The sequence below is a fragment of the Agelaius phoeniceus genome, chromosome 2 (genome assembly GCF_051311805.1).
Source record: "Agelaius phoeniceus isolate bAgePho1 chromosome 2, bAgePho1.hap1, whole genome shotgun sequence".
NCBI lineage: Eukaryota > Metazoa > Chordata > Aves > Passeriformes > Icteridae > Agelaius > Agelaius phoeniceus.
This window is the reverse complement of record NC_135266.1, coordinates 90,552,440-90,580,078: the sequence shown is the minus strand read 5'-3', so window position 1 is coordinate 90,580,078 and position 27,639 is coordinate 90,552,440. Positions and strand designations below refer to the sequence as shown.

The following is a 27,639-nucleotide window of genomic DNA, read 5'->3' as shown; positions in this document are numbered from 1 at the left end:
GGAAAATTTGCAACAACAGAAATTGATACTAGAGGATATTATCTGGGGCACTGGCAACAAGATCACAACCGTTCATCAGGAAATCGGTACCTTCAAATATTCTCATCTTCAGGCGTGCAGGGCACTTGAAAGCAGCTGTGAGTCCTCTGTCTCCCATTAAATGAGTTTGGTTTTCCAGCTATAGCTGAAATTTTGGTATGGAGAGTTGTAAATTTGGATAGTGAGATTTATAAGGAGCTGACCATACACTTTGTTTTCTTTTTCTGTGCCAGTGCATCTTTGGACATTTATCCTTCAGTTTTCTGCCTCAGGGGTGTGCTTTATGTATACACAGCCCATCTTGTTCCCAGACTCTGATGTTACTTCAGTTCTGTGTCCTGTCTCTGAGAACTGCTAGTTCCAAATTACTCAGAGAGATACCAACTGATGCCCTATACCATGAATGAATGATTTTGTTTTCATTGTCTATTCCATTGTCATGCTCTTGAATGGCAACTGGGACTACTAACTGCTGTAAGTGCTGTTTTAAAATTTGCTGTATTTTGCCAGTTTGGATGCTTTGACTTTGTCTACTGTGAGAAAAGAGAAATAAGAATGTGAATTTACTTTTTCTACATTTCATACTTCAGCCATGTACCTTCTTGTGGTTAAGAGTTCCAAAATATTCAGTAGCATCAGCCCAAACCCCTACACAGCAGCCCAGCAAACAAAATTATATTGTCTGTCTGCTGCTGATGGAAACAATTTCCTTTTTCATAAGCCAATAACCCCAAAGGCAAAAGAAAGCCTTATTAAAGTACAAGCAGAAAAACTGAGTAGTAAATCAGCAGGCTGTGGTCTTCCCACAGCGGATGGGGAAGTCGCTGACCTCATCCCACCTTGGTTGAGTCCCACGCGTGGTTCCTTGCCCAGACTCCAGGAACGCCATCCCTGCAGCTATCAGAGCATGCAGTCCCCCGGGTCCCTGCCATCCCACAGGCACCTGGGTGAGGGGATGAGCTGAGCTAAAGAGCATTAGTCAGACCATCCCATGTCTTTGCAGTGTCCCTTCAGAAATTGCTTGCCCTGTTTCAAACCTCTCACCTCTAAGTGCTGGCCCTCACCTCAGGACACTGTATCAGCACTTCACCAGTGTTTGTATCTTTCCTGAAACTACAGGTGATGGGAGGAAAATTACATTTCTCTCTCTGAAATATGGAAAAGTGTTTTGTTCTTTATTCTGTTGGGCACTGAAGAAGACAAAACACCATCCATCTGCGAGAAAAGATCAAAACCCAAACACCTTCATGACACTCACTCGTTGCATTGCTCTGTCCCCTCCTAATCCTGATTCTGGCTAAAATTCTATCATCCAGCTGTCAAAGGGCCACTTGCCAATACCTAGACATATCTTGATATCTAGCCAAAGATTTGATTGCCCTTGCCAATAAAAATGCACTGTTCGAGCCAGGGCCAAAGAACAGTTTAGAGCAGACCTGCCACAGAGAATTGCAGTGTCTGCCCAGCTAAGTGCAGTGACCACAGAGGCATGAGAACAGCAGGAGCTTTGTCTCTCCTCTCTCATTGACTGCTGCATCCAAACCTTCATTGTAATGAAAATGTATGAAATAGTTCCACATGCCTGGTGGTCATACAGCATGCAGGATCATCCAGTCTGGCTACCAGAAGAAGCCTCACAATCACAATTTTTCCCTGCATAGCTCTTTATTTGACCTAGGTGAAGATCAAATCCATATAGCTGCATTTAGTGATAATAAGTCAGCCTCATAAAAAGGTTCTCAGCACTTAAAAACTCTTGATGACTTGCTTTAGAAATTAATTGTCCTCAAGATTAGCAATGTATGCCTAGCTTCTACTCTAAATTTCTCTAACTTCAGATTCTTACTACCAGCTTTTAGACCTGTTTCAAATAGGCTGAAGAGTTGTTCATTGTGAATTTTCTGTGCTATCTCCTCTCCTGTAGCCATAGCCCTTTTCATATGCCATAATTAAGTTAGTTCTTCATTTGGGACGCCTGTAGACATGCTGCAGGGAAAATGTATTGAGCATGGAGAAGCTGCAGAATTTTTCATCCCCAGGAAACAGGCTTCAAAGGCTGCTATAGCTAAGCTTTCAATGCTCAAACCTTTCAAGCCTTCATGACTCATTATGGAGAAGTATCTTGGTTTCAAATGCTTCCCTGGAGTTCATTCTCCCTTTCAATGCAAAAGAACTCTTTCTGAGCCTGAAAGAGCTTGTTTTATTTTTATCAAGGATAAGTTCAAAGACAGAGGGTTAAGAATGATCAATGGACAGGAGATGGTGGACCAACACCAAAAGATTATTATGGTTATTTCCTTAAGAGAAAGGCTTGATTCTTACTGTGTTTGATGCTTCCTTATTCCCCACTTGCCCACCCAGGTCTCACAGTGTGCTCTGTTCATAGACACCGATCAGATCCCAGGTTTTACAGCATCTGCTATGACCAGAGCCAGACAGAACCATAGGAAGATTAAGCCACCTACCTTAGGTATGTGGCAGAGAATCAGGCATCTGACATTATTTGAGGAGGTGGGTCTGTGTCACCAGGGTGCCTGGATGACTTTGCCAAGGTTGTGATATGTCCCAGGTGGGTTGTTGAACTTCAGGGTTTGGCTTGACAAAGCAGAACCATCATGGCAATGAGGGGTCCTGGTGTATAGCTGGAATCACTTTTCAAATCTTTCTCTTACAGTTCTCAGAGATGGGCTCTCCATAATGCTTCAGTTATGAAGGAAGAAGGGAAGCTGAATTGTTTTTTTGCAATGGAGAAGACAGAGGGAGAAACACCAGCACTGTGGCTCCCACCTTGTTGCTTATCTCCCTGCCAACATGTGCCCCAAATCCTCTCTGTTCTGTATTAAGGAAAGGAAAAGCTTTGACATCTGCTTTCTTACATCATCTTTTCCAATTTTGCACCCGATAACCCCCTGGTGAAAAGAGGAACAATGACTTCATATAGCTGCTGCTTGATTCTTTTGCTGTTTACCTGGAGCACTGCTGCCTATGGGCCAAACCAACGGGCACAGAAGAAGGGAGACATTATTCTTGGAGGATTGTTCCCCATTCATTTTGGAGTGGCTGCTAAAGACCAGGATCTAAAATCAAGGCCAGAATCAGTGGAGTGTATAAGGTAAGCTAGTAAAAGGGAATATAAAAAATTTTGGTGGGGAAATCTTCACATTTCTTGACTTTATATTGTGTAAATATGGTCTGAAATCTGATGCTTGCGATTGGAAGGTATGATGGAAATAATGGAAAAAACAAGTGTGTATGTTAAACAGTAACATAAATACTGTTTGGACACTAAAAGAGGGCAATCTTTGTACTACCTGAACCTGCCAAAACATTAATATACTGATCTATCTGGCCATTCACAGGGCACATTTGAATAGCATCTGAAAATTAGCTTCCGTAGCAGAACAGAAAATTACCAATAGTGCCCTTTAGCTCATTTGATTAAAGTTATTCATGGCCAAATAGTTTAGAAATCAATTTTTTGTCCAGTTCCACCTGTCATCTTTTAAGACTTTAAAAACTGTTAAGTTGCCTAAACAAGTGAAAATGTTGAAGTGAGATAGGTCAGGGCTTTTGAAAAATCCCAATAAATGACACATAAATGTCTCCTTAGGACTTTGTAAAAGTCCTAAACTTTAGACCAGGCTTCCCTCACCCAGAGTTCTTCTCTTTTGTGTAAACAACAAATCTATGTTTTGTCTTAAGTGTTTGGGAGTTAACCTTGGAGTGAGAAATACATATGAAAACAATTTCTCTTACTATTGAAGTGTAGGCATGATGAAACGTGAGGAATTTTTAACATTACAAGCCTACACATAATACACAGAACAAGTGGAAAGTGTGACAGAAACTGCTGCAACTGGATCATATAAACAAAATATTAGAAATTCATGTGGATTTCTGTCATGACAATGCATGAGAAAACATTTCATTGTTATGGGACTTCTGTTACCATATGTGTGGAGAACTGTGTATCTGGATTTATTTGGACCTCTCATCCTAGGCTGGGGATTTAGCAGTTTTGTTGCAGATGGCAATGAAGGAGGGCTGAGAGCATTCCTGTTACACTCACAGATTTCAGGTGTGGTTTCCCACTGGGACCATGAGCAAGACACGTCCATCTAGGTTATGTGATCATCCCCAGAACCATCTCCTGTCACAAGGAGCACACACAGGTGTCAATAATCAGGGATTATTTTGGTTTCTTCTGTGTGTGCACGGGAAAGTCGTGAACTAAATGTATGTGCAATGTCGATTTCATGGAGCAAGAATCTCTGCCAGCAATTTTTCCTCTCTCAAATGCATTATTTTAAAAGTGGAATGCTGGAAAGCAATGGATGTTTTCAGCTCTATTTTCTTCTTCTCCTGCTCCAGCTGGCAGGCAGGACAATGCACGTATTTGCAAACTAAACAGCTTTCACTTCTATCAACTCTGGGTCAGCCTCAGTGGCTGTCTTGACATGGTCACATTATTGGAAGAGATGGCTGGAAAATGTTCTGCCACAAGTACTACAAGTGTGTGGTTGCCAAAAGGCATGTTAATGAGGTAGCACTGCCAACAACAGGCAAATCCTGAAAAGCCAGACTAGCTGTTTTAAGGACACAATGGGAGATCCTTCTGAGTGGCTTTCAATCTGCTAAAAGGTATCCTCCAGCTGAAATTTGCCTGGATAAAATTCCTGTTCTTTTTACCCTTGCACCAAGAAGATGTAGGTGGAAAAGAGAAAAAAAAGATGTCTGCAGAGCCAGGCATTTGTGGCACATAAGCTTCAGGGAGCTGGATAAATTGTGAGTTGATAATATAATGCAGTTGGAGAAAGAATGAAGGTCAGAGATTAGCTGCAGAGGTAGTAGAAACCACAAAAGGAACAAGGGGATGATTGGACCAGAAATAACCGGAAGTTGCTTCATTGCACACATCTTTTCCAGAAAATGTCCATTTGCAGGAAATGTTGAATTCAAAAGAGGCTGGATTAATAAGACTTTTTGAGATTGGTCATCAGGTTTTAATGATGGAGGTAATAAATACATGGGAATGTTTGTGTGTATTCCTTGTTATTGGTACACATAAAATTGAGAGGAGATATTTTTTCTGAAAGGATTTTCTATTTTAAGCAGTACTGAAGTCAGAAAATCCCTCCTGCTTGACTTGTACAGAAATCTCTCAACACAACCATGGTAGCCATTTTTTGTTTTGGACCCTGTGATCAGGCATTAGCCTGTGGCAGGGTTGTGCATGCTGACTCTAGGAGTTCAATACATTCTTCAAGTTTTTTGCTAAAATCTTACATTATCACATGTGAGTTTCCTAGGTTCCAGGCAACTGACTGGTCTGGAATTATCAAACTTGTATTTTTGGGGGCAGAAAAAAAAAATACAGGTTCTAGTTTCTTCACAAGGTAAGTCTCCCCGATCTTGTAGTGTCAAAAACTTCTGTAGGGTGGGAAATCCACAGATTAGCAAATTAGATAGAAATCCATAGGGAAGCACAAAGGTGACTGTACGTGGTCAAACCAAAGGTGCTGAATCTGTCCCATACCTTTACCTTTCCCTGTTGCCCTTCTCTGAGCCTTCTCCAGCACTGGTGTATCGTTTCAAAGCTGAGGCTAATAAGTTTTATACCCGCCCCGTTTCAGATCGCTGCATACAGTTTTTGATCTCTTTATTAGGTAGAAAAATGCGTCTCGTATCACATAAGAAAATTAGACCCAGGTCACTCCAGGATAATGAGCATCCTCTCTCTTTCCTCATGGTCTCAGCAAGTCATGAGGCTGTATGAAAATCTCCACAACAAGACCTGAGGGTCCCACTGAAACCTTTGGGTCGTCTATTTTAGAGTTCAGAATCAAACAACTTTAGATAATGTGGTTTTCCTCTAGTCTGAGGACTGTTTACGCTGATTGGTGCTGTTTGGACATTTAGCTGTGTTGAGTGCCCATACCTATGCTCCCAAACTGGACTTCCCAATGGACAGGACAGTTGAGGCTTCTCAAAAAGGATAGGACAGTTTTCTCTCCACTTTCTCAGTTTTTATGTTCTTCATGCTCTTGTGGCTCAGCATCTTTCTCTCCAGCTCGGCAAACATACTGGCCTGAACCTACCGCGCATAGCTGGCACATGATTATTTAGAAACTATGTAGATAACTCAGCAGTGAAAGGAAAAGGGAACAGTAACAATCAGTTCCCCATTCTTTTTGTGGTGTTGCTACTGAAAATGCATCCCTGTGCTCTAAACACTGAACTGTAGAGTCCAAAGTGAAAATGTACCCATGATTGTGCCACATTAAATGTCAGATAGGAATACACCAAGCAAGAGCAGTTTTGTTTCCTGTTTGTTGTTTCAGCAATCAAGGATCCTACATTTGATATGAATACACCTCCTGTCTTTGTATGCCTCAGGTGCTGCTGCAGCAACTTTCCTCATAACATTTGCTGATGCATATCTGATGTGTGCGGGGGAGGCAGAGACTGAGCACAGCACCAGCAAGCCCTGACCCCCATTCCATTCCCTGTCAGCACCCCAAGAGGCCTATTCATAACCTGATTTTTCTGCCCCTTCTTGATTTCAGTGAGATTAGCAGTTTTCTTGTATTCTGATCATCAGTCTAGCTAAGGTCCCACACTGTGACACAAAGCTTTCAAGCTGTGAAACTGGGGTGAGACATTGTCCCCACGTCATAGTGTAAAACTTCACAGAGCATGGCTCCAGGACTCCGTAGCCACTGAGCTTCTCTGCCCATCTGAGAGAACAGAATTTTAATTCTAGCCCTTGCAGATGTATTTGCTAATCCCATTGCAGACCTGAATGTACAACAAGGTATTTGGAATTTCTCTTCCCTAAGATGTAATTATATCATTTTCTCTCTCTTCCATTTGCCTTCTGAATTGTAATTTTTTAATTTTTTTATTTTCTTTGTTCTGCATAATTCCCCTCTCCCACAGTCCTTGATTTTAAGAGTGGTAAGCAACTCATTATACCTATGACTACAGGAATCCAACAAATGACTGAAGGTCTCCCCCTTGCATAGCTTAGAAATAACAGTAGCAGCAATAACATGCAATTAATGTACTGGAAATCTAGAGAGGACAGAGAAATTAGTATGTGCATACAACCACCAGAGAAAGAGGAGTGCTGGTGTGATTGAAAGGTATATGCAGGCTTTGCCACCATTTCTGAGTATAAGTACCTGTCAGATATGGGGGGGTAAGTGAAAGCTTTATTCAGAGCTTTCACATCACTTTCTCTTTTTTTTGCTTCATATTCCATTGCTTAGTACTTCGCAAGTGTGATAAATGAAGGTCATGAATACATATGAGGCTGTGAATTATTTCTTTGTGGAGACTAGCAAGGATCAGGACCAATTTCTCTGCTGGATCCAGACAGTAAGAGCTGTTAAAACCAAACCACACAAACAAACAGGGGATAGAGCTATGGGGAGCTTAAACCATGCAGACAGCTTGTGCCCCTTCATTTGCATAGCCTTGCTTTGAAGCATTGGCTGGGACATTTAAGCCATCCTGAGCAGCGTTTGACAGACATGTTTAGTTTCTAGCAAACTAGTCTGCTGCACAGCTGTCCTCTGCAGAGGTGGCAGTTCCAGTGAGGTATTTTTTCCAATTGCTCTCTCCCAGTTTGTGCTCCTCCTTGGGAATAGAAAGATCAGTGGGTTGCATACTCTGAGAGGTGGGAGAAGTATCAGAAGGGAAACCTTTAAGGAAGGAGTGTAAATAAAAATCCCCCTCTACACCTGTGGGCTCTGAATTATTTACATTAAACTCTCATTTAGAGTTTAATGGCCACTTTTCATAGCACTACATCTCACAAAATGCAAGACTATGTGAACATACATGGAAAGTAATATGGCAGAAAATGAGCTTTGGAGGCTGCTTCTTTTCCATCAAGAAAATACCAGTGGCTACTTAGATATTCTGGAAATCTAATGAAACCTTACTTCTGATAGTAAATACTACACAGTTTCTTCATTGGAAATTACCAGTCAAATTGCTGCATGGTTGACAGAGCATTCCAGTGACTGATCATATTAATCACAGCAGCAGCATGGCACAGGAGGTCAGCTGCATCGGTGGGACTTACTGCCAGGTTCAAAGGCTGCTCTTAGCAATCCCTCATGTACACACTGAGCAAAGAGGAACCTGTCTGCAGCCCCTTGCTGGGATCTTACAGTATAGTGGGAGAGAAGTTGTCTACAAAATATCCATTCATAGAAATTGGAAGGATCTTGCTTTATTTAGAGCCATTTGGCAGCACTGCCTTTGTCTGACCATATCTGTTATGGAACCGATACAACGCTGTCTCAGATGACAAAATGACAGCATGTCTGAAGATCTATCGGGTGTTAAAGAAGACAGAATGAGGAGTGCTGTCTTCATCCCATCTGATCCTCTCCTCCTGAGCTGCTGATGCTGCTGTCAGGAGAGGTGCAAGTGAAGAAAACAGCAGGTCTCTTGCCTAGGTTAGTTTAAGACAAATTTTTGAAAGTATTTCAAAGATATTTTGGATTCTAGCTCCCAGAAAACAGCCCTACTCTCCTTTCCCTCCAAAAATAAAATCATTCCAAATGCAAGTACCTGAGCTAGAGGTCTTATACTGTAAATATATAGTAATCAGGAGCATATGTCAGAAAGGAAAATAAAATCAACTGTGTATTGTGGGCCTTAGTCTGCATTTACTGAATTAAATGCCAAATATTTCTTTGAAAGAAAGGGTAAGATGATCCAGTTCACTGCTTTCAAAGATACCATCTGAAGATATCACCTTGTGGCATTTTAAAAAATAAAGCCAAATTCCTTCAAGCAGGCAAAATAATTTTCTGTCATACTTCACCTGTATAATTTAAAGTGAGCAGGCTTTAAATTTGCTTTTTAATTTTGCTTCACTCAAATGTGTGAAGCTTTTCCCAGCAGTATAGTGGTATCTTTGAACTTGCCAGGTTCTCAGTAGCCTTCTCTTTAAATATAGAAGATGCAATCCAATTTTTCTCTTTTACATGAGGAGCTTGAATATGGCTCCTTGCTTCAAATCCTATTCATATTAAAAATGTCTGTAACCATGTGCAGCTTTTGAAAAAGAGGTGTCACATTGTTTCCATTTATCCCAGTATGCATTAGTGACCACTTGAAGCAATATGGTGTGCCCAACATGTCTTTTCCTGTACACAGCACTCACTGACTCGATCCATCTGAGCCTTGCCCTTTTATTCCAGAGCTCTCTTGTTGCATCTCAGTCCTTAATAGTTTGGAACCAGAGCAAAAAATATTCTAAATGACCAAATTACTTCTATCAGTATCCCACACTCCCATACTTCTGAAGACTAATCTTAATAAAGCTAAGTGTCCCTTTGGTAATAAGTTATAACTAGGACTCAAACTTTTTGACCTGAAGAGATCTGTACTGAAATTGTGCTGTCTGGGCTTTGAGGCATAACCTCAGAGCTGAACCTCATTTGGAATTTGGCCAAAGATGTCTGGAGAGGTGAAGTCAAGTTGAATAAATGAAGTTTTTAAGACTTAAAGATAAACCTTCGATGTGATATCATTAGAAATTCTGACCCCAGATGAATCAGATAAAACTCCTGGAATGGAAGTAATGTGGCTTTGTTCATTCAGCTTTGAAAAAGTCAGACATAGCTAACATCAACTTTGGAAGCAATTAATTTAATCCAGCCATTAAAAATGTTTAGGTCATATATCTCAGAGATCGAAAGGTTGTGATTTCATTAAGCTTATTTTTAGAAATCTTCACCTTAGTAATAGAAACATTTCTCTAAGCACTTCAAAATGTAACTCATGTGAAGCCTACAATTTACCATGTCATATAGGATCTCTTCTTGGCCAGGCTATTTCCCCAGGCTTTTCCAATTTTGGGGCCTGTCACATTTCCCAGTGTATCTCAAGCATAACAGCATTGGCACTTTCCTGTTTTCACCTGCAACTCAGCACAAAACTGCAAACTAGCTGCTATCCTGACTCTTAGTGCATTCCAAGGAAAGGCAGGTTTCAGCTGATGAAAGATTCTGCCATTCCAGCTGCATCACCCTAAAACACGGCATCCTCACAGGCACACAACTGGTTGCCAGGGCAACTTTACAGGGGAAACACAGTAAAACTTCAGAATAATATGTATCAAAGGTACTTTCTTGCTGCTGCTTTCCACGAATAAGTTTGTCTCCTTTGTGGATAAGCAATCATCGTGCTTCAGCTTCTTCCACTGCCAGGCCACTGATGCCATAAACAGGGACTCACAGTTCCTGCAGGACAGTTGCCATCAATCTGCAGCTCTGCTTCTAGCTCCGTGCACAGGTGCAAGATAATCAGAAAACTCAGCTTCTCCATCTTAAAGAAGAGAGGAGGCTTCAAAAAGTAGTTTCAGTTTCACAGACCAGCTCTGAGGGCATCTTCTGAGTTCATGTCTAAAGCAGATTGTGTGAGAGAGCCATAATAATGAGAAAAGTTACTCCTTGAGCAAAGGCACTGTGAAGTATCTAATTAACAAGTTATCAGTTTGCACTAGGCCCAATATTTATAGCGTGTCTCTGATCTCTGGCATGAACAGTCTGACTGTGCTCTCTCTCACAAACTGAAGGGTGCCATGTGAGGCCGAATTTCCCTGAGCAGAGTTCCCTGGCATCTCTGCATCCAGCAGTGTGCCAGTGCTGTGGCTCAGCCTGCTCTGCCTGCCCAAAGCCAGAAGGAGCTGACACACTCCAGGAGTATCCCGAGCCTAAGTCCCAGGCAGCATCAGCACAGGCTTAGCAGACACTGCCATCTGCATTCAGAAACATGTCAGAGGAGCCTGGAAGCAAACCTGGTAGGTGTAGCTTTCAGTCAGAGGATCACAACATCCATTTCCTCAGGGATTGTGAGATCAGGTTGAGGGTCCTGAGCACAAGGGACAGGCCAGTCATCACTCCAGACATCCTGTCTTTTAACTTTCCCACGTTTTAGGGGACTTAGAAAAGTTTACCTCTGAAGTGAGCTCCCAAACTGAAAAGTTGAGAGCCAGAACTAAACCTTGTAGCAAAAACATGCCTCTTCTATAGTAGAGACAAAAGCAAAACTTTCCAAATTTAGTAAAGTGCAAGAAATCAACGTAAGTTGCTTTTGCCTTTTGTATCTGGGTTTTTTCACTCTGTCTTTGCCTCATTCCTGGTCTCCTCTGCTCTGTTTTCCTCCTTCTCACTCTATTTTGTTTTTATTTTTGCTCCCCCAGGTATAATTTCCGAGGCTTCCGCTGGCTCCAGGCTATGATCTTTGCCATAGAGGAAATAAACAGTAGCCCAACTCTCCTTCCCAACATGACCCTGGGATATAGGATATTTGACACTTGCAATACAGTCTCAAAAGCCCTGGAGGCCACACTGAGTTTTGTGGCCCAGAACAAGATAGACTCCTTGAACCTGGATGAATTCTGTAATTGCTCAGAACATATCCCTTCCACCATTGCAGTCGTGGGAGCAACTGGCTCTGGTATCTCCACTGCTGTGGCCAATCTGCTGGGACTCTTTTACATACCTCAGGTAAGCTTCCACCTCACTTGCTTAGGTTACAGAAGTGGCCTGCTCCTCTACTCTGCAGAGATTAAGAAGAGATTGCTTAATCTTTGCCATTTCCAATAGAATTTATAGGAGAGAAACAATAAAATGGGAGCGGGAGGGGTGTGGGTGTTATTGTTATGATAGAAATGTGTCTTGCTAGCACTTTGCAGTCCCCAAATATAAAGGTTACTGAGCAGCCATAACAACATTTGGCCAACAACAGCCCAGCCTAGGAGGACTGGAGTCCTCTAAAGTGGTTTAGTCTGTGGATGCAACAGTAACTGTAAGCATTCTGACTCTGCTGGAGCCAGTGCCAGTGTCCATGGCCTCATCCTTTTGTTTAAGAGGCTGGTTGATCTGTCAAGACCTTAAGTAAAGTACAAGGCTGATTTAATGTTGTTGCTCTTGATTTTACTTTTCTACACTGAGGTCAGCTTCAGAAAAAGTGCTTGGCCTTGTATAGCCTAACACTTCCAATCCCTCTTCCAAAATTAATAGAGGTGCCGGAGCTCACAAGAGCCCTTATAACAAGATTGTGTCAGAATGTGCTCTCAGTCTGTCCTGAGAAATGTATCTTTGCTTCAGCCAGGGCTGCAATTCCCATCTGCACCACGAATGAAGAAGGAAGGATTCTTGATTGCCCTATGCACAGTAATATATCTTGTCTGTTGAGTCTTATCAGTCTGCCTCCTTTGCAGGAGTCTGAAAAACTGGACATTTGTTCTCTGAGCAGGGCAGGAATGGTTTAAGCTGTGCTATCTGGGTATTGCCCAGAGTGGCATTGGAAGCTGGCATGTAACAATCACCCTGATGACATCTTATGGGGCACTGTTGATTTACACATCCCATTACCAGGTAAACAGGGGCAGCCGAGAAGGGTTGGTGAGTTCAACTGAACCTAAGAGATGTTTGCAGTTCTCAGACTTTCTCTTTAAACAGAGAATGACATTTGTCCCATGAGGTAGTACCCTTATCTAGAGGCTGCAGAAAAGGGTAGATGTCAGGAGGTTCAGTTCTGGAACAAAGTCTCAGCCAGGTGGTTGAAGCATGACAACTGAAAGCAGGCTTTTAGGCTGGCAGATGTTGAGTAGAATTGTCACAGCCATTTATAGCAAGGCCATTAGCAAATCCAGGCTTATTAGGCCCTGCATTTCTGTGGGAGTTGGAGTTGTATTTTACAATTAATATATGACTCATTTCTCATTCTGTTGACGTAGACACTGAAAATGTTACAACTTCTGTTCTGTTTCTCAGTACCTCAGGTCAGTGTCCCCTTACAGCACATGTGGCAGTGGGACACATTGCCTGTACTCCTGGAAAAAGGTTGATGGAGGTGAGAGTAGCACTGGGCAAGAGCCTGGCCAGGGTAAAGTACAGTTCTGTAAAAGGAGGGTTTACTCCTGTGGCATTTGAAACTGCACTATGAGACTTCCTTTTCTTTCTTCTTGAAGAAACAGTAAATAACAGAGTTCAAGGAGAAGATAAGGTTTTCTGTAAATTTCCACTTTGTACAAAATGAACTGTTTATAGAAGACTTTTTCAAATGAGAGTCAGTCCCAAAGAATTCAGATACCAATCTCAAAATGTGTTTTAGAAGTTCTCCAGATCTTTAAACAGTTATAATCTGGGGTTTAAGGTTTTCTTCCTGTTTGCAGATAATTCAAATTATATCTTAAGAGCATTGTTCTGATTAGGAAAATAAAGTATTTCTTGATAGCTTTAGAAGAGGAAATAAAATCCAGTTTTAACCATAGAACATGGTGGCTTATGAAACATGGACTGGCTTCTTTGCTGATTCTGGCCAGCAGTCAGGAAACACTGCTAAAGTAGCATTACCATAACACTCTGCAGAATCAAGGAAGCTGATATACTTCACATTCTTCTTATGTTAGCTGACAGGGATTGTATATAAAAGGCAAAAGGAGCCCATTTAAGGATGGGGATGGATGTCAAAGGCAAGGAGAGAAAGACAGAGTAGCTTTGGAATGGCAATACCATCCTTCTGTCTCATGCCTGGTTCAGGACAGAGAAAGCCTGTGTTTTGTCTTAATTCAGTGCATTCCCCTCATTTATCTAGGTGGCACATTCTTTTTATTTCTGGATTGACAGAAATCTTTGCTATTCCTCCAGTCTAGTGTCCATTTCTCTCTCCCTCAGATCCTTGACCTTGCAGGTGGGCACAAGCTGGCTCCAGCCTCTCAGGTCCGAGCAGGGGCTCCTGTATGAGTTCCTCTGTAGGACAGGCACAGCTAGAAGAACCCTCAGAGTGGATCACCTGCAAACACAGGCTAAGAAAATGTGCTTCCCAGGCTGACAGTGGTGCTAGGTAAATGGAGGCAGTTTATTTCAGGCATTTCACTTTATGGTGTGTTTTGCTTGTTTGCTGTGCTCTGACAGGTCAGCTATGCCTCATCCAGTCGTCTCCTGAGCAATAAGAACCAGTTCAAGTCCTTCCTGCGCACAATCCCCAATGATGAGCATCAGGCCACAGCCATGGCAGACATCATCGAGTACTTTCGCTGGAACTGGGTGGGAACAATTGCAGCTGATGATGACTATGGCCGGCCAGGGATTGAAAAATTTCGGGAAGAGGCGGAGGAGAGAGATATCTGCATTGATTTTAGCGAGCTCATCTCCCAGTACTCAGACGAAGAGGAGATCCAGCAGGTGGTAGAGGTCATCCAGAACTCCACAGCAAGAGTGATTGTTGTCTTTTCCAGTGGCCCAGATCTGGAGCCTCTCATCAAAGAGATTGTCAGGAGAAACATCACTGGCAAGATCTGGCTGGCAAGCGAGGCTTGGGCCAGCTCTTCCCTAATAGCCATGCCGGAGTTCTTCCGTGTCATCGGCAGCACCATCGGGTTTGCACTGAAGGCAGGACAGATCCCAGGCTTTCGCGAGTTCCTGCAGAAGGTGCATCCCAAGTCCACCAACAACGGCTTTGCCAAGGAGTTTTGGGAGGAGACATTTAACTGCTATCTCCCTGATGGATCCAAAAATTCTCCTGCTTCAACTTCCTTCCACAAGGGCCACGAAGAGGGGCTGGGAGCTGGAAATGGAACATCTGCCTTCCGACCTCCGTGCACGGGGGATGAGAACATCACCAGCGTGGAGACGCCATACATGGACTACACACACTTGCGGATATCCTATAACGTGTACTTGGCAGTGTATTCCATCGCCCATGCCTTGCAGGATATTTATACCTGTACCCCTGGGAAGGGACTCTTCACCAACGGGTCCTGTGCAGACATAAAGAAGGTGGAGGCATGGCAGGTAAGCCCTTCGTTCATGTGCCTGTGCAATATACCTGCAGAAGGAAAGATAAGCTGTCCCAAATGCCCTTTAGGGTGCCTTTCCTAATCCTGGGTCTCAGACACAGCATAAGGCTCCTGGGATGCAGTGTGTGACTGTGTCTGAGGTAGGTGCATGCTCCCACCCACAGGGAATGTAAGGTAAGTTGGGCTAGGCCTGCAGTGAAAGAGGCTTAAACCAGGTTACATTTTCTTGCATTTGCTGCGGGCCAAAAGTGCACACACAGACAATTACCACAGCCTGGCTGACGCAAGGTAACTTGATCATATATTGAGCCTTACATAAACAAGAGGGCCTGGGGAGAACACATAAACAAGGAAAACAGTTTTTAGAGTTCATTTTCTTTGGCAAGCTTTAAATCTTTTGCAATCCCACAGCAATTTTCCATACAGACTGGATTTTTTTTCCTCACAGTTTTAAGCTTATATAGGATCAAACCAAAGAAGATTGCGTAATGAAGGAAAATAATGTGTGGCTCTTGGGCAGAAAATAGATAGCTGCTTTGATTTGGCAGTGGTATTTGTGAACGGATGAAATTATATTAATGACTTAGTCCCATTTACCCATTCATTCAATGCATTCTGCCCACTGGCACATGGATCACATTTTGTCTTCTGATCCTTTATGAATACTCTCTACCTTACTATGTGTTTGATCATGCTATCCAATGTGGTATTCACTTTGTGGTTTTAATATCTACTGCATTCTTAACACAATTAGCATGACCTGATAATGATATGTCAAATATGTAGCAAATTCTGTCTGTTTCATTCTGGTTGTCACAGAACACTTGAGCCCAAACATGCCTGAAATCAGAACAACACAGGTGAATAAATGGAGGATCACCTCCCCATTTTCATTAGTGTTTTCCTCTCTTTGGGACAGTCTAACCAAAACAAAGGCTGCCCTTGCCACAAACTGCAGATGTCAGGTCACACTCACATATGGGAACTGCAGTTTGGTTCCTGTCTAGTCTCCATTAACTCAAAAACATTAGTCAGATCAAAGTAAAAGGCTTTGTCTTGGCATTTATGGGAAACTTGCACTGCTCTAGGTGCCTGAACAGGTTTATCAAACCACTTTACTCAGAGTTGATGAGTGCAAGGTTTGACCCTGATTTAGAGGAATCCTGCAATTGCTGGCTGTCTGTAAAGTTCCTGTCTTTCAAAGCTATTCTGCTTTTCAGGAAAATACTGGCAGAAATGGGCAAGTCGCAGACAGATTTAGCTTTCACTGTTGTCAGTAAAAATGATCCAGAATAAATGTAGTTTAATTCATTCCTTTATGCCTTGTCAGCTTGGAAAGTAAAGCTGGATATTCATGCCATTGCTAAGTAAAAGAATGTGTTTGTTGAAGGTTCCATGCTTGAGAAGAATGACCTCTCATTTCTGTGTTGCTTGTCGGGTGCTGAAGGATATACACATCAAAATGTAAAGCATCCTGCTGATTTAGGTATTTGGGTATACATACCTGCCTGAGAGGAGGGAATCAGCTGGGAGTATGTAGAGAATAACCCCAGTGGGCAGGAGCAGGGAGCACTACAAAGGAACAGGCTATACTTATAACCACCACCATCATATGAAGCCTACTTGTGCATTTTTTTCACTTTGTTTCAAAATCAAACACATGAATAGCAGGTAAATACCAAATTTGTGTGCACACCTACTTCATACCAGGCATTGCAGCTCATTACTTTCAGGAAGGTTTCCTCAGCCCTGGGAGTAATGAGTTCACCTCACAAACATGCAGCCTCCAGCATTTCCAGAGTAATTTTCTGAGAACCACACAGGAAAAAAAATCTTTCTACTGAAGTCAATCTCATTTGCAGTGGTACTTCTGCCAGTGTTCACTGCCTGCTCCCTTTCTCACAGTCAGGTCAGGCTTTTCTTGATGGGAAGTGACCTGAGAGGGCAAGGACAGTGTTAGGAGACTCCCATACCTGTGACTGGAGGGCAGCTGCTCACAGTATGTGCAATTACTGGCCAGGTGCTGTGTGGTACAGATAAGGTGAACCTGCTGAACTTGTGGCTCCATTAGCCTGAGCTCCTGTCTGGAGCAGCCCTTGCCAGCAGGGTTGTGGCTGGGGAGCAAAAATGACACATTCCACAATTTAATTACGTACCATTTAATTTTGCTGCCTTTCAATGGCATTATCCTTTTCATACCTACGAGTTTTTATTGTTGTTTGCTAGTTGCTAATTTTATGTATTTATGACACAAATCTTCTGAGGGATGTGTTCTGTATCATTTGTGGAGGGTGCTTGTATGGGTCCATATATAAACCCAGGATTTTTACCTCAGTGATCAGTTCATTTGAAATGGACAGCCTAGCACAAATCACTGTGAGTTGGTTAAACTGAGCGAGGTTCTCCTATTAAGAATTTACCATCTATAGTTTAAGAAGGCTCTAGTGTGTTTCAGCATGGGGAGAGCAGGATTTTTGTCTCCTAAGGTGAAATACTACCAACTTTCATGTTTAATTATTTACAGCTACTTGTTCAAGAAACCGTTTGCTCATTTTCTCCATCTGGGTCAGTGATCTGTGAAAGATCCTGTCCATAAACCCAATGCTGCTTCCTTTTGCCTTTGAAGCTGGCTATGGGCATTCTCAGTGGAGATGGGACTGGCCAACCCAAGCTGTCTGGCTGCCCAGCATGTGCAGAGATGCAGAGATGCGTGCAGAGCTGGTGAGCAGGCAGGACAGCTTCCAGGCTGTGCCCAGAGGAACCTGTGCCACTCATTCCACATGCAGAGCTGGCCAGGCAATTCAGAATCCTGTATCTGAAAATGAGGCAGCTGGCACTTCAGAACTCTGCAGAAAATTGCAGACTTTATTAGGATGCCTGTGCTGCCCTTATTCTGAGCTATCTGAGCTGTCTTGTTTTAAGAATCTACATGCTGTAAGGCAGAAGATAATCGAGGTGCACACCTTTGCAAGATGCCTGCTGCAAAGGGCAGACAGTATTGTCTGCATGTGCCATTGTTGTGTCCTGTACAATATTGAACAAGATCAGATCAATTTCTTCTTTTTGCACTGTTTTGTTCAGGTAACAAAAAGGTGCAGGGCAATCCTGAACAAAATGTATAAATCCTGTCACTTCGGGGCAAGGCAAAATTTTAGGAAAAGCACTGAGAATTCAAGTGCATGGGTGCAAATAGTAGAACAGAAAAAATCCTTATAAAGGTTTCCAATACCTCTGGCTGTCAGAAGACTACTCTCTTCTGCTGGGGGGTTGTGACTTTTTAGGAGACCATATCAAGTAGAGCTAATTCTGTGCATTGCTCTGGTTTGTGGACTTGCCTACCCCAAACACAGGCTCTCCCATAAGCTACAGAATGGAAGTGGGAACTTATGGGAAGGGGTGGAATCCAGGCTGAGAACTGCTGTACTGATGCTGCCTCTTTGTCAAAATTACCTGCTTTTTTGGCCTGTTTTGCCATAACTGCTTTAACAGTCTGGTTTTGAAGCCCTTTTTTCTTAGTATCTTCCCTGATAAGATTTCTCAAGTCCCTCAAGTTCCTTCATTTTCTTAGTCAAATAGCTCATGAGGCTATTTCTGCAGTCACTTCTAGGAAAAAGTCCATCTGTTCTTTTTTCAGTTCCCCTCTGAGCATTTACAGGAGCCTCTCTGGTGTTCCTGCAAAAAATAGGGAGAAAACTAATGGGGAATCTGTCTGTCAGAGCAAATATTTCCTGCTTCATATTATTTTTGTGTGAGAAGATGAAAGACCTGTCTTTTTTTCGGACTGAGGTCACTCAGTTTCTGCCCATTCATTTGGATTCTTGATGAGCAGCTGCTGGATCTCTCTTTGTCTTGCAGTAAAAGCATTGTGATTAAATGGGGAAGACAGGCTCCCAAGGATGTGAGAAGGCAAAGGTGTGCAGCCACAGGGTCACTGAGCAGAGCATCTTTGGGTTGACTCCCACATAATTTGCAGGTTGCTGTTACTCTGGAGGTTTTGAACTTTGGCATAAGTGAAAATCAAGAGCTCTCTTAGGCACCAAGGAAAAGCACAAGGCAAGGGCTGAAAAATGTGTTGTGCTAATGATTTGCAGGTTAGAGACATGCTTGTGTGTATTATTCTATGCCTGGAAATCTGACTGACCTCAGACTCAGTGAAAAGTTGCCATATGCTGTTCCAGAAAATAAAAACAAATACAAATTGGCTTCACCTAGCAACATCTAAACTCTTTTATTGCACTTGTGCACCTCCCAGCCAACAGTTCCTTCCTCAGTGCTGGTGATGCTCATTGTGAAGAGGTAAAAATGGACTGGCACCTTCTCCAGCTTTACATTTAGGTGCGTCTTCCTGGCTGGAAATTGATTGTGGAAGGCTTTAAAGAAGTAAATAATGCCTTAGATGACTTAGACCTTTGAGCCTAATGGCTTATCTAATCAATTTTTGTGTCTATTAAACTAGAGGCCTGTCTGAACAATTCAAAACCAGCTGCTTTGTGGTATACAGAATTAAACAGTATCAGAACAGCTATTAGCTGTGGCTAGTGGGAAAATTAGTCATTTGGGGGGAATCACAAAGAAAACAGAGGAAGCTGTTGAATGTCAGGCAACTGCAAAACCTTGCCTACTCTGCAATACAAATGCACTGGAGATGTATTTGTTGTGAACAGAAGGCAAGAGGTGTGCCTTTGTTGTGGGAGGCAGGATTGAGAGGGACACTACTTGGGCCACACACAGAAATATGGGGGTCAACAGAGCAAACACAGCTACTTCCCCACCAGGCCAATAACAAACAATTGCTTATTCATCAGTTTGAAGATAACAACTTGCCATCAGCTGAGAGCATCAACTAAGCAGACAATAGATGGAGTGTTATTTAAATGTCTCTACAGCTAAAAGGAGAAAGACTTAACTGGACTCACCAGTAGAAAATGTGCTGGGAAATGATTGCCCTGACAAGGCTGCTAGAAGAAGGGTGAATGAACTGCATGCAGCAAATACAACAAAGGAGTTATGGTTATTAATTAGTAAGTAAAGAATGGCTGAGATTCTTCTGAATTGGGTAGTACACACTGCCTGCTAACCAAGCACACAGTATCCTTGTCTGCTCCCAAACACGTTGAATTTTTCATAAAAGTCACCTTTAATATAGTCATTTATGTGCTGTTTTACAACAAAAGCTGTATTTGAAAAGAACTTTTTATATTTATGAAGCTCATTTAATAAGTACTTCTGTCAGTTGGGGAAAAGTCAGTTTTTCAGCTTACAGCGGGAATTTTAGGGAAGGCTCCATGAAATGCTCATACAATGTCTCTCTGTAACAGCTTCAGATAACAATTATCCCTTGAATTACCAAGACCTCAGACACCTGTATCTGTTACAAAGACACAGCATGTCTTTGTTGCACAAAAGGATGTAAAATTTCTTCCAGGACTGACCTTTCCTGATACTACTCACAAATGGAGCTGGTGACAAAGAGCACCTTGAGAGCTTCCTAAAGGCACTCACAAAGTGGGATGAGGAAACAAGTGGATATATAAAAAATTTCCATTTATCTCAAGATGGGGTTGAAGCTAACTTCAAAGTCATTATAACCATAGCATAGGTTATTATTTCATTTCTTTCTGAATAGTCAGCTATCTTCACAAATGCTTTACTAACCAGTCACAGTTAGTTATCCCCAAAGTGAACTTTTATGCACTATGAAGGACTGGTGTTGCACCACACAGAAGTTAGGAGGAATGAGAACAAATTACTTTTTATGGTGACCCTTTTGCCTTGTAGAATTATGAGTGATCTTCCAACTGGACTAGAAGCAATACTTTGAATGAACTTTTACCAGTGTCTGTAGGAAGAATGACATGAAAGACTGAAGAAATCAAAGTCTTGACATAAGATTTCTTTGTTGGCCAAGACTTACATTGATAGAGGAAATGGAAAAAACAGATTTAAGCCAGTAGCCAAGTGGAACATGTGCCCAGACACAGTAACTGAATCCCCTGGAACATTAGCTCACCATTGATGGGACCCATGACTGTGCTTGCCCACTCTGAATATCTGAAATACTTCCATGAGTTCAGTTAACTCACTGTGACTATAGGAAACTTTTTTTTTTTTTTTTTTACCTCCATGGATAGTACTTCTTGAATAGATTATAAATAAGCATTGAACTCAGGTTTCATGAATTACCATGCTTCTGTTAAAAGAAATGACACCTAGAGTGCAGAATCTGTTGGTTCTCATTCTAACAAAGAGCTTACCCAAGCACTGAAGGAATTCATCCTGTAGCTCCAAACAGGAATGGATTTACAGTCAAAAGCTATGACTTTCTCCTGGCCTAGGGAGTAGCACAGTTCTTCAGAGCAGTATCAGCAGTGCTCTGTGCAGGATGAAGTTTCAGACCTTAGTGGGGCTCTGAACAGACTGATCCATAAAGGGCTGTTTGAAGAAAGTGACAGCAAAGGGCTGTAAAGGGACACATCTACACAATTGTTCTCTGCACAGCTGGGCAGGGATGGCATTAAACACCTCCCAGAAAAAAAAAAATTTCAATCAGACTTTGTTTGCACAAGACAACATATGTGAATTGTACTACTTGAAAACACTGAGCACTTGAGCTTTTGGGTCTACTAGTAGCTTTAATAGGACATTTTTTTACATATTATTTAATATTAAACTTAAATTAATAAAAAGAGCCCTATCTTAAGCTGTTAGGTACTTCAACATTAGAGTTATTGTGCAGTATGGTGATGTCCCAAGAGCATCATTAAAGCATCATTTACTCAGTTAGGACTTCTGGCAATAGATCCTTCACCCTTAGTACGCAGCAACCTGGGCTATTGTACCAGATAGACTTCTCCATATTTTATTTACTGCTAGTGAAAACCAAAGCAATAGTGGCATCAAGTCTAGACTAAGGGGCTCTGATTTTTTCATGCCATGGCTGGTAAGGACAGGAGCACATAGCACAAAATACCATCTAGCAGCACTGACAATTAGGTTTCAATTGTAGCTGTACAATTGCCTTTTTCTGTACAGAGACCATCTCTCTCCACAAAACCTCATCAGAAACCTAAAACATGTTTAAACGGAGTCACTTTCCAAATGATCATGCAGTTTGAAATCCTTTGTATAATTAATTATGTAAATTTATGCCATGTTCAGGAAAGTAAGTAATCTTGATCCAGCTAAAGGCTGCTTCACATCAAATGTAAAACCTAGGTATTTCATTTCTGAAAGGCTGTGTTTGACAGCCAAACTTGTGTTTAACAAGATTTATTTTCCCCAAAGACATGCTGACTGGTAGACCTTTTTTTTAATTAGTATGATCCATGGCAGGCCACGTCTCTTGTCACAGATCATCTCTGATTTCCTGTTGGGATTTACTGACCTTTAGTTTCATTGGTCCTTACTTGGCCTTGCTTTATTAGATTTAAAAGTCCACATAAAGTATGCATCATTTTTCTCCATATAATATTTATGCACATTGATCAAATTATTCCTCGGTCTTACCTTGATAATTTAAACAGAGTGGTCTTTTAGTCACAAGGTATGTTTTCTGCTTTAGTTCTGTACCTTGTCCATTCACTCATCCCTCTTTTTGGCATGTATTCAGTATTCCTTCAACAGTCTCAGCACAGCCAGACAGGGAAAAAAAATCCCACATTTGCATACTCCTATTACTTCCTCATTTGTAGGAACACAAGGTACCTGAGCCTTCCGTGCCACAATGGAAAGGTCACATTTAGTTGCCAGTAATCCTTTGCAGCAGGTGGTACCCTTTCTGTGCCTGGTGTGAGTTCCTTATGCCTTGATGCACAAGCCTGAATTTCCCTGTATTAAAAACAGATATTTGAGAACAATCTGAGGGGAAATACTTTTTCTTTAATATTATTTACTATTACCTTAATCCATGAATTTTCAGCAAATTTTTCCAGCAGTGGTTTGTAGCTGCTGCCAGGGTACTGATGAACATATTAGGAAACAGTGAGCTGTTTACTGAGGCTGGAGGAATTCCCCATGAACTGATGATCTGCCTCTGTTGATATCTGTTGGGCAATTCCTGATCCATATATGTGAAGTATAAAGCTCAGTTATTTCACTTTTGAACAGGTATGTCTGTCAATCCAACTTGAATTTAAGAAGATCTGTATTCTTCAAATGTTACTAGGTGACAGCAATTATGTTTCCGTCCTACAGTTTTTTATCAATCACTCCTCAATCCTGAACTCTTGTTTTCCATTGTTTTTCCTGTGATTCATGTCAGGCTAACCAGCCTTTGGCTTCAGAGGACCTCCCTCTGCCTTTTACAGAATTGTCTTTTCTTGGCAGGTGTTGCAGCCCACCAGAGGCTGACACTGAGCAGAACTTTGGGCACAGTGTTGGGAATGCATTACACTTGCAGGTGTAGCAGAAAGGTGGATTGGGGTTGCTGTGGAATAAGATTAGATAGCATATTGACTTTGTCATTCAAAGCCAGTGGCATTTTTATGTATATATCATAAACCTACTGTATTAGTGGTCTCTTTATTGCTCATGGACTGCTGTGATGAACTGTCTGGTTCTGTCAGCCTTTTAAATCCAATTTAAATTGCTCAGGCTGCCCTCTAATCTCTCTTTAAGGACTTTCTACCTCAGTTAATGTCACATTATGGCTCCTAAACAAGTGCCCTTGAGATGTCTGTGATTTTTTCTGATAGCAAGGGTACTAACACATCATTCATTTAGCTTTCCTGCCCCTCCTCAGCTCTCTCTTTAGCATTCCATCCTCTTTAGCTGTCTCTTACAGCTTACTTAATGTCGTGAGGATCTGACATACATGGCACCTTTCAATTTTAATATGTTCAAGGAACTTCTTATATATTGCCTGGTGATTTTTTCTTCTTTGTTCTCCAGGATTTTTTATGTTCTGCTTTCTGACAACACAACACCTGTATTTCTCAGTCTTATTTGGATGTTCCATGTTGGATTAGTGCTTTTAGAGCCCACCATAATAAATACTGCTGTTTGAGCTCTCTTTGTATGATGAGGATGGCAGCATATTATCACTTTCTAATTAATGAGCTTTTATTTTAATGAGCACAGGCAAAATTTTGAACTGAAAATGGGTTTATCATGCATAGGGTACAGTCAGTCAGTCCTTTCCTCTAGCTTGTCCATGGATTTTTTTCCATTCTGTGGAGTTCCATCATCCTATGCTTGTACAACCCCAGAGTAAACACTAGTCAGAAGTCTCCTTGATTTTATATAGCATTATATCCTGCATCTAGGGGTTTTCCACAGACATTATTTTTGATTTTGCTGCCATAATTTTTGTCCTGATTCCTAGGAAAATAATTAATGCTTATAGAACTTAAGGAGGGGAGAGGTGCAGTCACTTTCAGCCATTTCTCCCCAGAAGAAACCTCCTGCAGTCAGTAGATCAGATTAAGTCTGTTTGTGATGGCACTGAACTGGGATTGAGGCTAACTCCTGAAGCTGCTTGTAGGAAGGATTTTTTGGACTTTAGGGAACTAATACTACACTATCATGCTTTGGGCCGTACAAATATGTTGAAGTACCATCATACAGCTGGATCTTAATTTAAAACAGAAAAAGGGTAAATGTTAGATGTAAAAAAGTATTTTGTCATCTCATTTCTACTCTCGAGATAGTCAAATTCACTAATTGCACTTAATGGAAACATCACTGTCCAAACCAGCATTTTGACAGACTCAAAGTGAATTGTTTCTTCTTTTTCTCACTAAAAAAAAAGTAATTACAGTTAAAAAAAGAACTGTCTCTTGAAGGTCACACTTTTGAGTTTGACTTTAAAAAATGTGTTTGTACTGAATTTAATTTGAGAGGATTTCATGTTTCCCTGTGTAAATCTTTGGTCACTGGGCGAACTCATTATTCTTTACCAGAGCACACCTATGTGAGATGGTGTTTACTATCAGCTAGGCATTACACAGTACAGGCTCAGGACTGGTGCTCTATGGACAATTGCATTTAGAACTGTAAGTGTGCACAGGGCCAGCAGGAGTTTTGGAGGACCTTGGGCAAACAAAATATCCTGGTCCCATCCTTACTGCATCCTACAACCTCCTACTGATGATTAAATCAGTCTGGAAAAGCAGCCATGCAATGCCAAAATGTAGCAAAATCATTTCTTGATTCCTTTGGGAACCTCTGTGAATCATCAGACAAGTCTTTCAGAAGCATTTCAGACTCAGGTTTGCAATAGAATCAAGGCATCTGCAGCCACCAGTAAATATCAAATGGGTTTTCCTGAAGTATCACAGTCAGACCTGACTTGTGCAGCCTCTGTTATAAAATCCACTAGGCTTGGTCTTTTGATTTATCTCTGGACATCGTTGTAAATATGGTACTGATCCTAAATCAGATTAGTCCCATTTTCTATCAAGTCCCATTTAGAAAAGCTTGCCTTTGACATTTTTGGTTTAAGTTACTTGCTTCTACTGCTGTAGTAGTAACTATTAATTTGTTCATTTTGTCACCTTTTATTGTCAATAAAGCATCAAAGTTGCTGCAGTTTTTAAGCAGCAGAGCAGGGTCACTTGGTTGCTGGTGAGAACACCACATAAGCTGACCCATCAAGCCCAGTTACAGGCACTAGAACTGGTCCTTGTCTTAGGAAACTCTGGACTTCACCAGTTTCCAAGCACTCATAGCATGCAATGAGACAGGGAAGCACCAAGCACCTTCCTCTGAGTAGCAAGTGAAGGTATTTCCTACACAGTCCACATGAGTTCCTTGCTGTCCCAATTTCTGCAAGTTTCTATTGGAGATGCTGCTTCTCTCACACAAAGAAAGGACAGAGTGTGTGCATGGGTCCCCATGTCAGCACCAGTACTGTTCCTCCCCAAGGACACTGGTCAATGGAAGAGGCAGAGAGAGATCCAGCCCCCATCTGCCTAGGGACCATATCCTGGACAGAAGCAGAACAGAACCAATTATCAGTTACAATATGACAATCAGCACATCTTGTTGTGTCAGCTGGATGTGCTGTATTTCTCCAGAGACGTGAATAAGGTCAGTTGCCTTTGCAGGGACAGGGGTCTCTGCTTCTGTGAGAATACACCACCTCTTTCCCACAAATCACTACGTATGTCATGAACAATTACATAATTCCATGCTTTCGTTTCTTTTGAAATGGAAGGCTGACTGGCCAAGAACTATCATCACCACCTGTGGACCTCTTTTATCTTAATTTAATTTAATTCTTCTTTTCTGATCAAATGACTTGAACTAACAGCTTTTTCCAGGGGAGAAGAAGTGACTGTTAATAATAATGACTTGTACTATTGGTGCTAGATTTTCAGAATAATTTTTTCTTACTTTCTTATCCTAATATTTAGTTTGTTCTTCCTGCTGCACAAGGCACAGAGTGATTTTGCTGAGCTGCCTACAATAATGAACAGGTCTTTGTTTTGAGCGGTTAGTTAATTTTCTTCAATAAAGATTATGAATAGCTTAAATTATTACTTCTAACATATGGCACATTGTTTTTGTCATACACATCTAAATGTGTTATCCAATGACCTTCCCATATTTACAAGGAAATAATTTGGTTCTTATCAAAGCATAACAACATTGAGTGTTCTTGAGTTATTCTAAGGCTTCTCACAGCTATTCTTGAGTATTGAATGAACTCTTGTTTTCATTCTGTTTTCAATTCAGTGCAGTTCTAGTGTTTCACCAGAGCTGGGATGTCCATCCTGTCTTGCCAAATTTCCCTTGGGAGTATTGTCTGTGTATTGCTGGCTGACTATCAATTCCTCTCTCTTTGACACCAGCCCTTGTTCCAGAGTCCATCCCCTTCTGTTCATCTGCCCTGTTGCCAACCTGACAGTTTAATTCTGGAGTACAGCCCACGCCTTGCACAGTAGGTGCTGACTGGTTTTCATTATTTTGGCATGAAGTGCTCAGCATCCCAACTACACACCAGACACTCCTTGTGCATGGAGCTGGATGTGTGTAACTGGAAGACATCCAATTTTTTTTTGAGGTATTTACAGTGAGAATCACAGCTCTGTTCCTGGGTACCTTTCAGTTTCTCCACCTAAGATACTTTTAAAGTGATAAAAAGTATTAACAGTCACTTCTTCAGAGCAGTAAACCAATAGACATCAGGCAGCTTAGGTGGAATTTGGTCACCAGAGATAGGACCTAAGGGAATGGCCTGAAGCTGTGTCAGGGGAGGTGTAGATCAGATATTAAGATAAGGTTCTTCACCCAGAGGGTGGCTGAGCACTGGAACATGTTCCCCAGGAAAGTGGTCATAGCACCAAGCCTGACAAGAGTTCAAGAACCATTTGGACAATGCTCTCAGGCATATGTGTGATTCTTGGGATGTCCTGTGCAGCCAGGAGTTGGACTTGATCCTTGTGGGTCCCTTCCAACTCAGAATATTCTATGATTCTGTGAATGTAGCGAGTGGTGTGAGGCAATGAATCACATCCTTCACTGGCTGAAGAATTCCATTATTTTCTGAATGGCTTTTGGAAAAAGGTGAGATTAATGCTGTTGGCGTATTCTGGAATCTTGGTTTGAAAAACTACATCAGCACTACTACTGATGCTGTCCCTCTTGGTGTACAAGCAAGGAAGGAGGAGAGGTTATAGAGGAGAAGGAAAGTTCAGCTCCTGCTGACAAGAATGTTTTGACAGAAGGGTAAAATTCATCTTGCCCTGCCTCAGGCTCCTAGAAACAGGTATTACTGACACAGGGGGCCAGGGCCAGCACCTTCCTGCCTGCTCAGTTCCTGTGTG

The 27,639-nt window shown here is 41.8% G+C and overlaps 1 protein-coding gene across 2 annotated transcripts in view; it reads left to right on the top strand.

Moving 5' to 3' along the window:
• The window catches only part of CASR (calcium sensing receptor), a 73,814-nt gene that overhangs the window by 29,021 nt on the left and 17,154 nt on the right, over window positions 1-27,639 (top strand). For both annotated transcript variants that reach the window (XM_054627968.2, XM_077174234.1), the window contains exons 2-4: window positions 2,714-3,151; window positions 11,267-11,573; window positions 13,989-14,867. In XM_054627968.2, coding sequence (XP_054483943.1) covers window positions 2,967-3,151; window positions 11,267-11,573; window positions 13,989-14,867 — 1,371 coding nt within the window. In that variant the 5' untranslated portion in view covers window positions 2,714-2,966. The remainder of the gene's footprint in view (window positions 1-2,713; window positions 3,152-11,266; window positions 11,574-13,988; window positions 14,868-27,639) is intronic.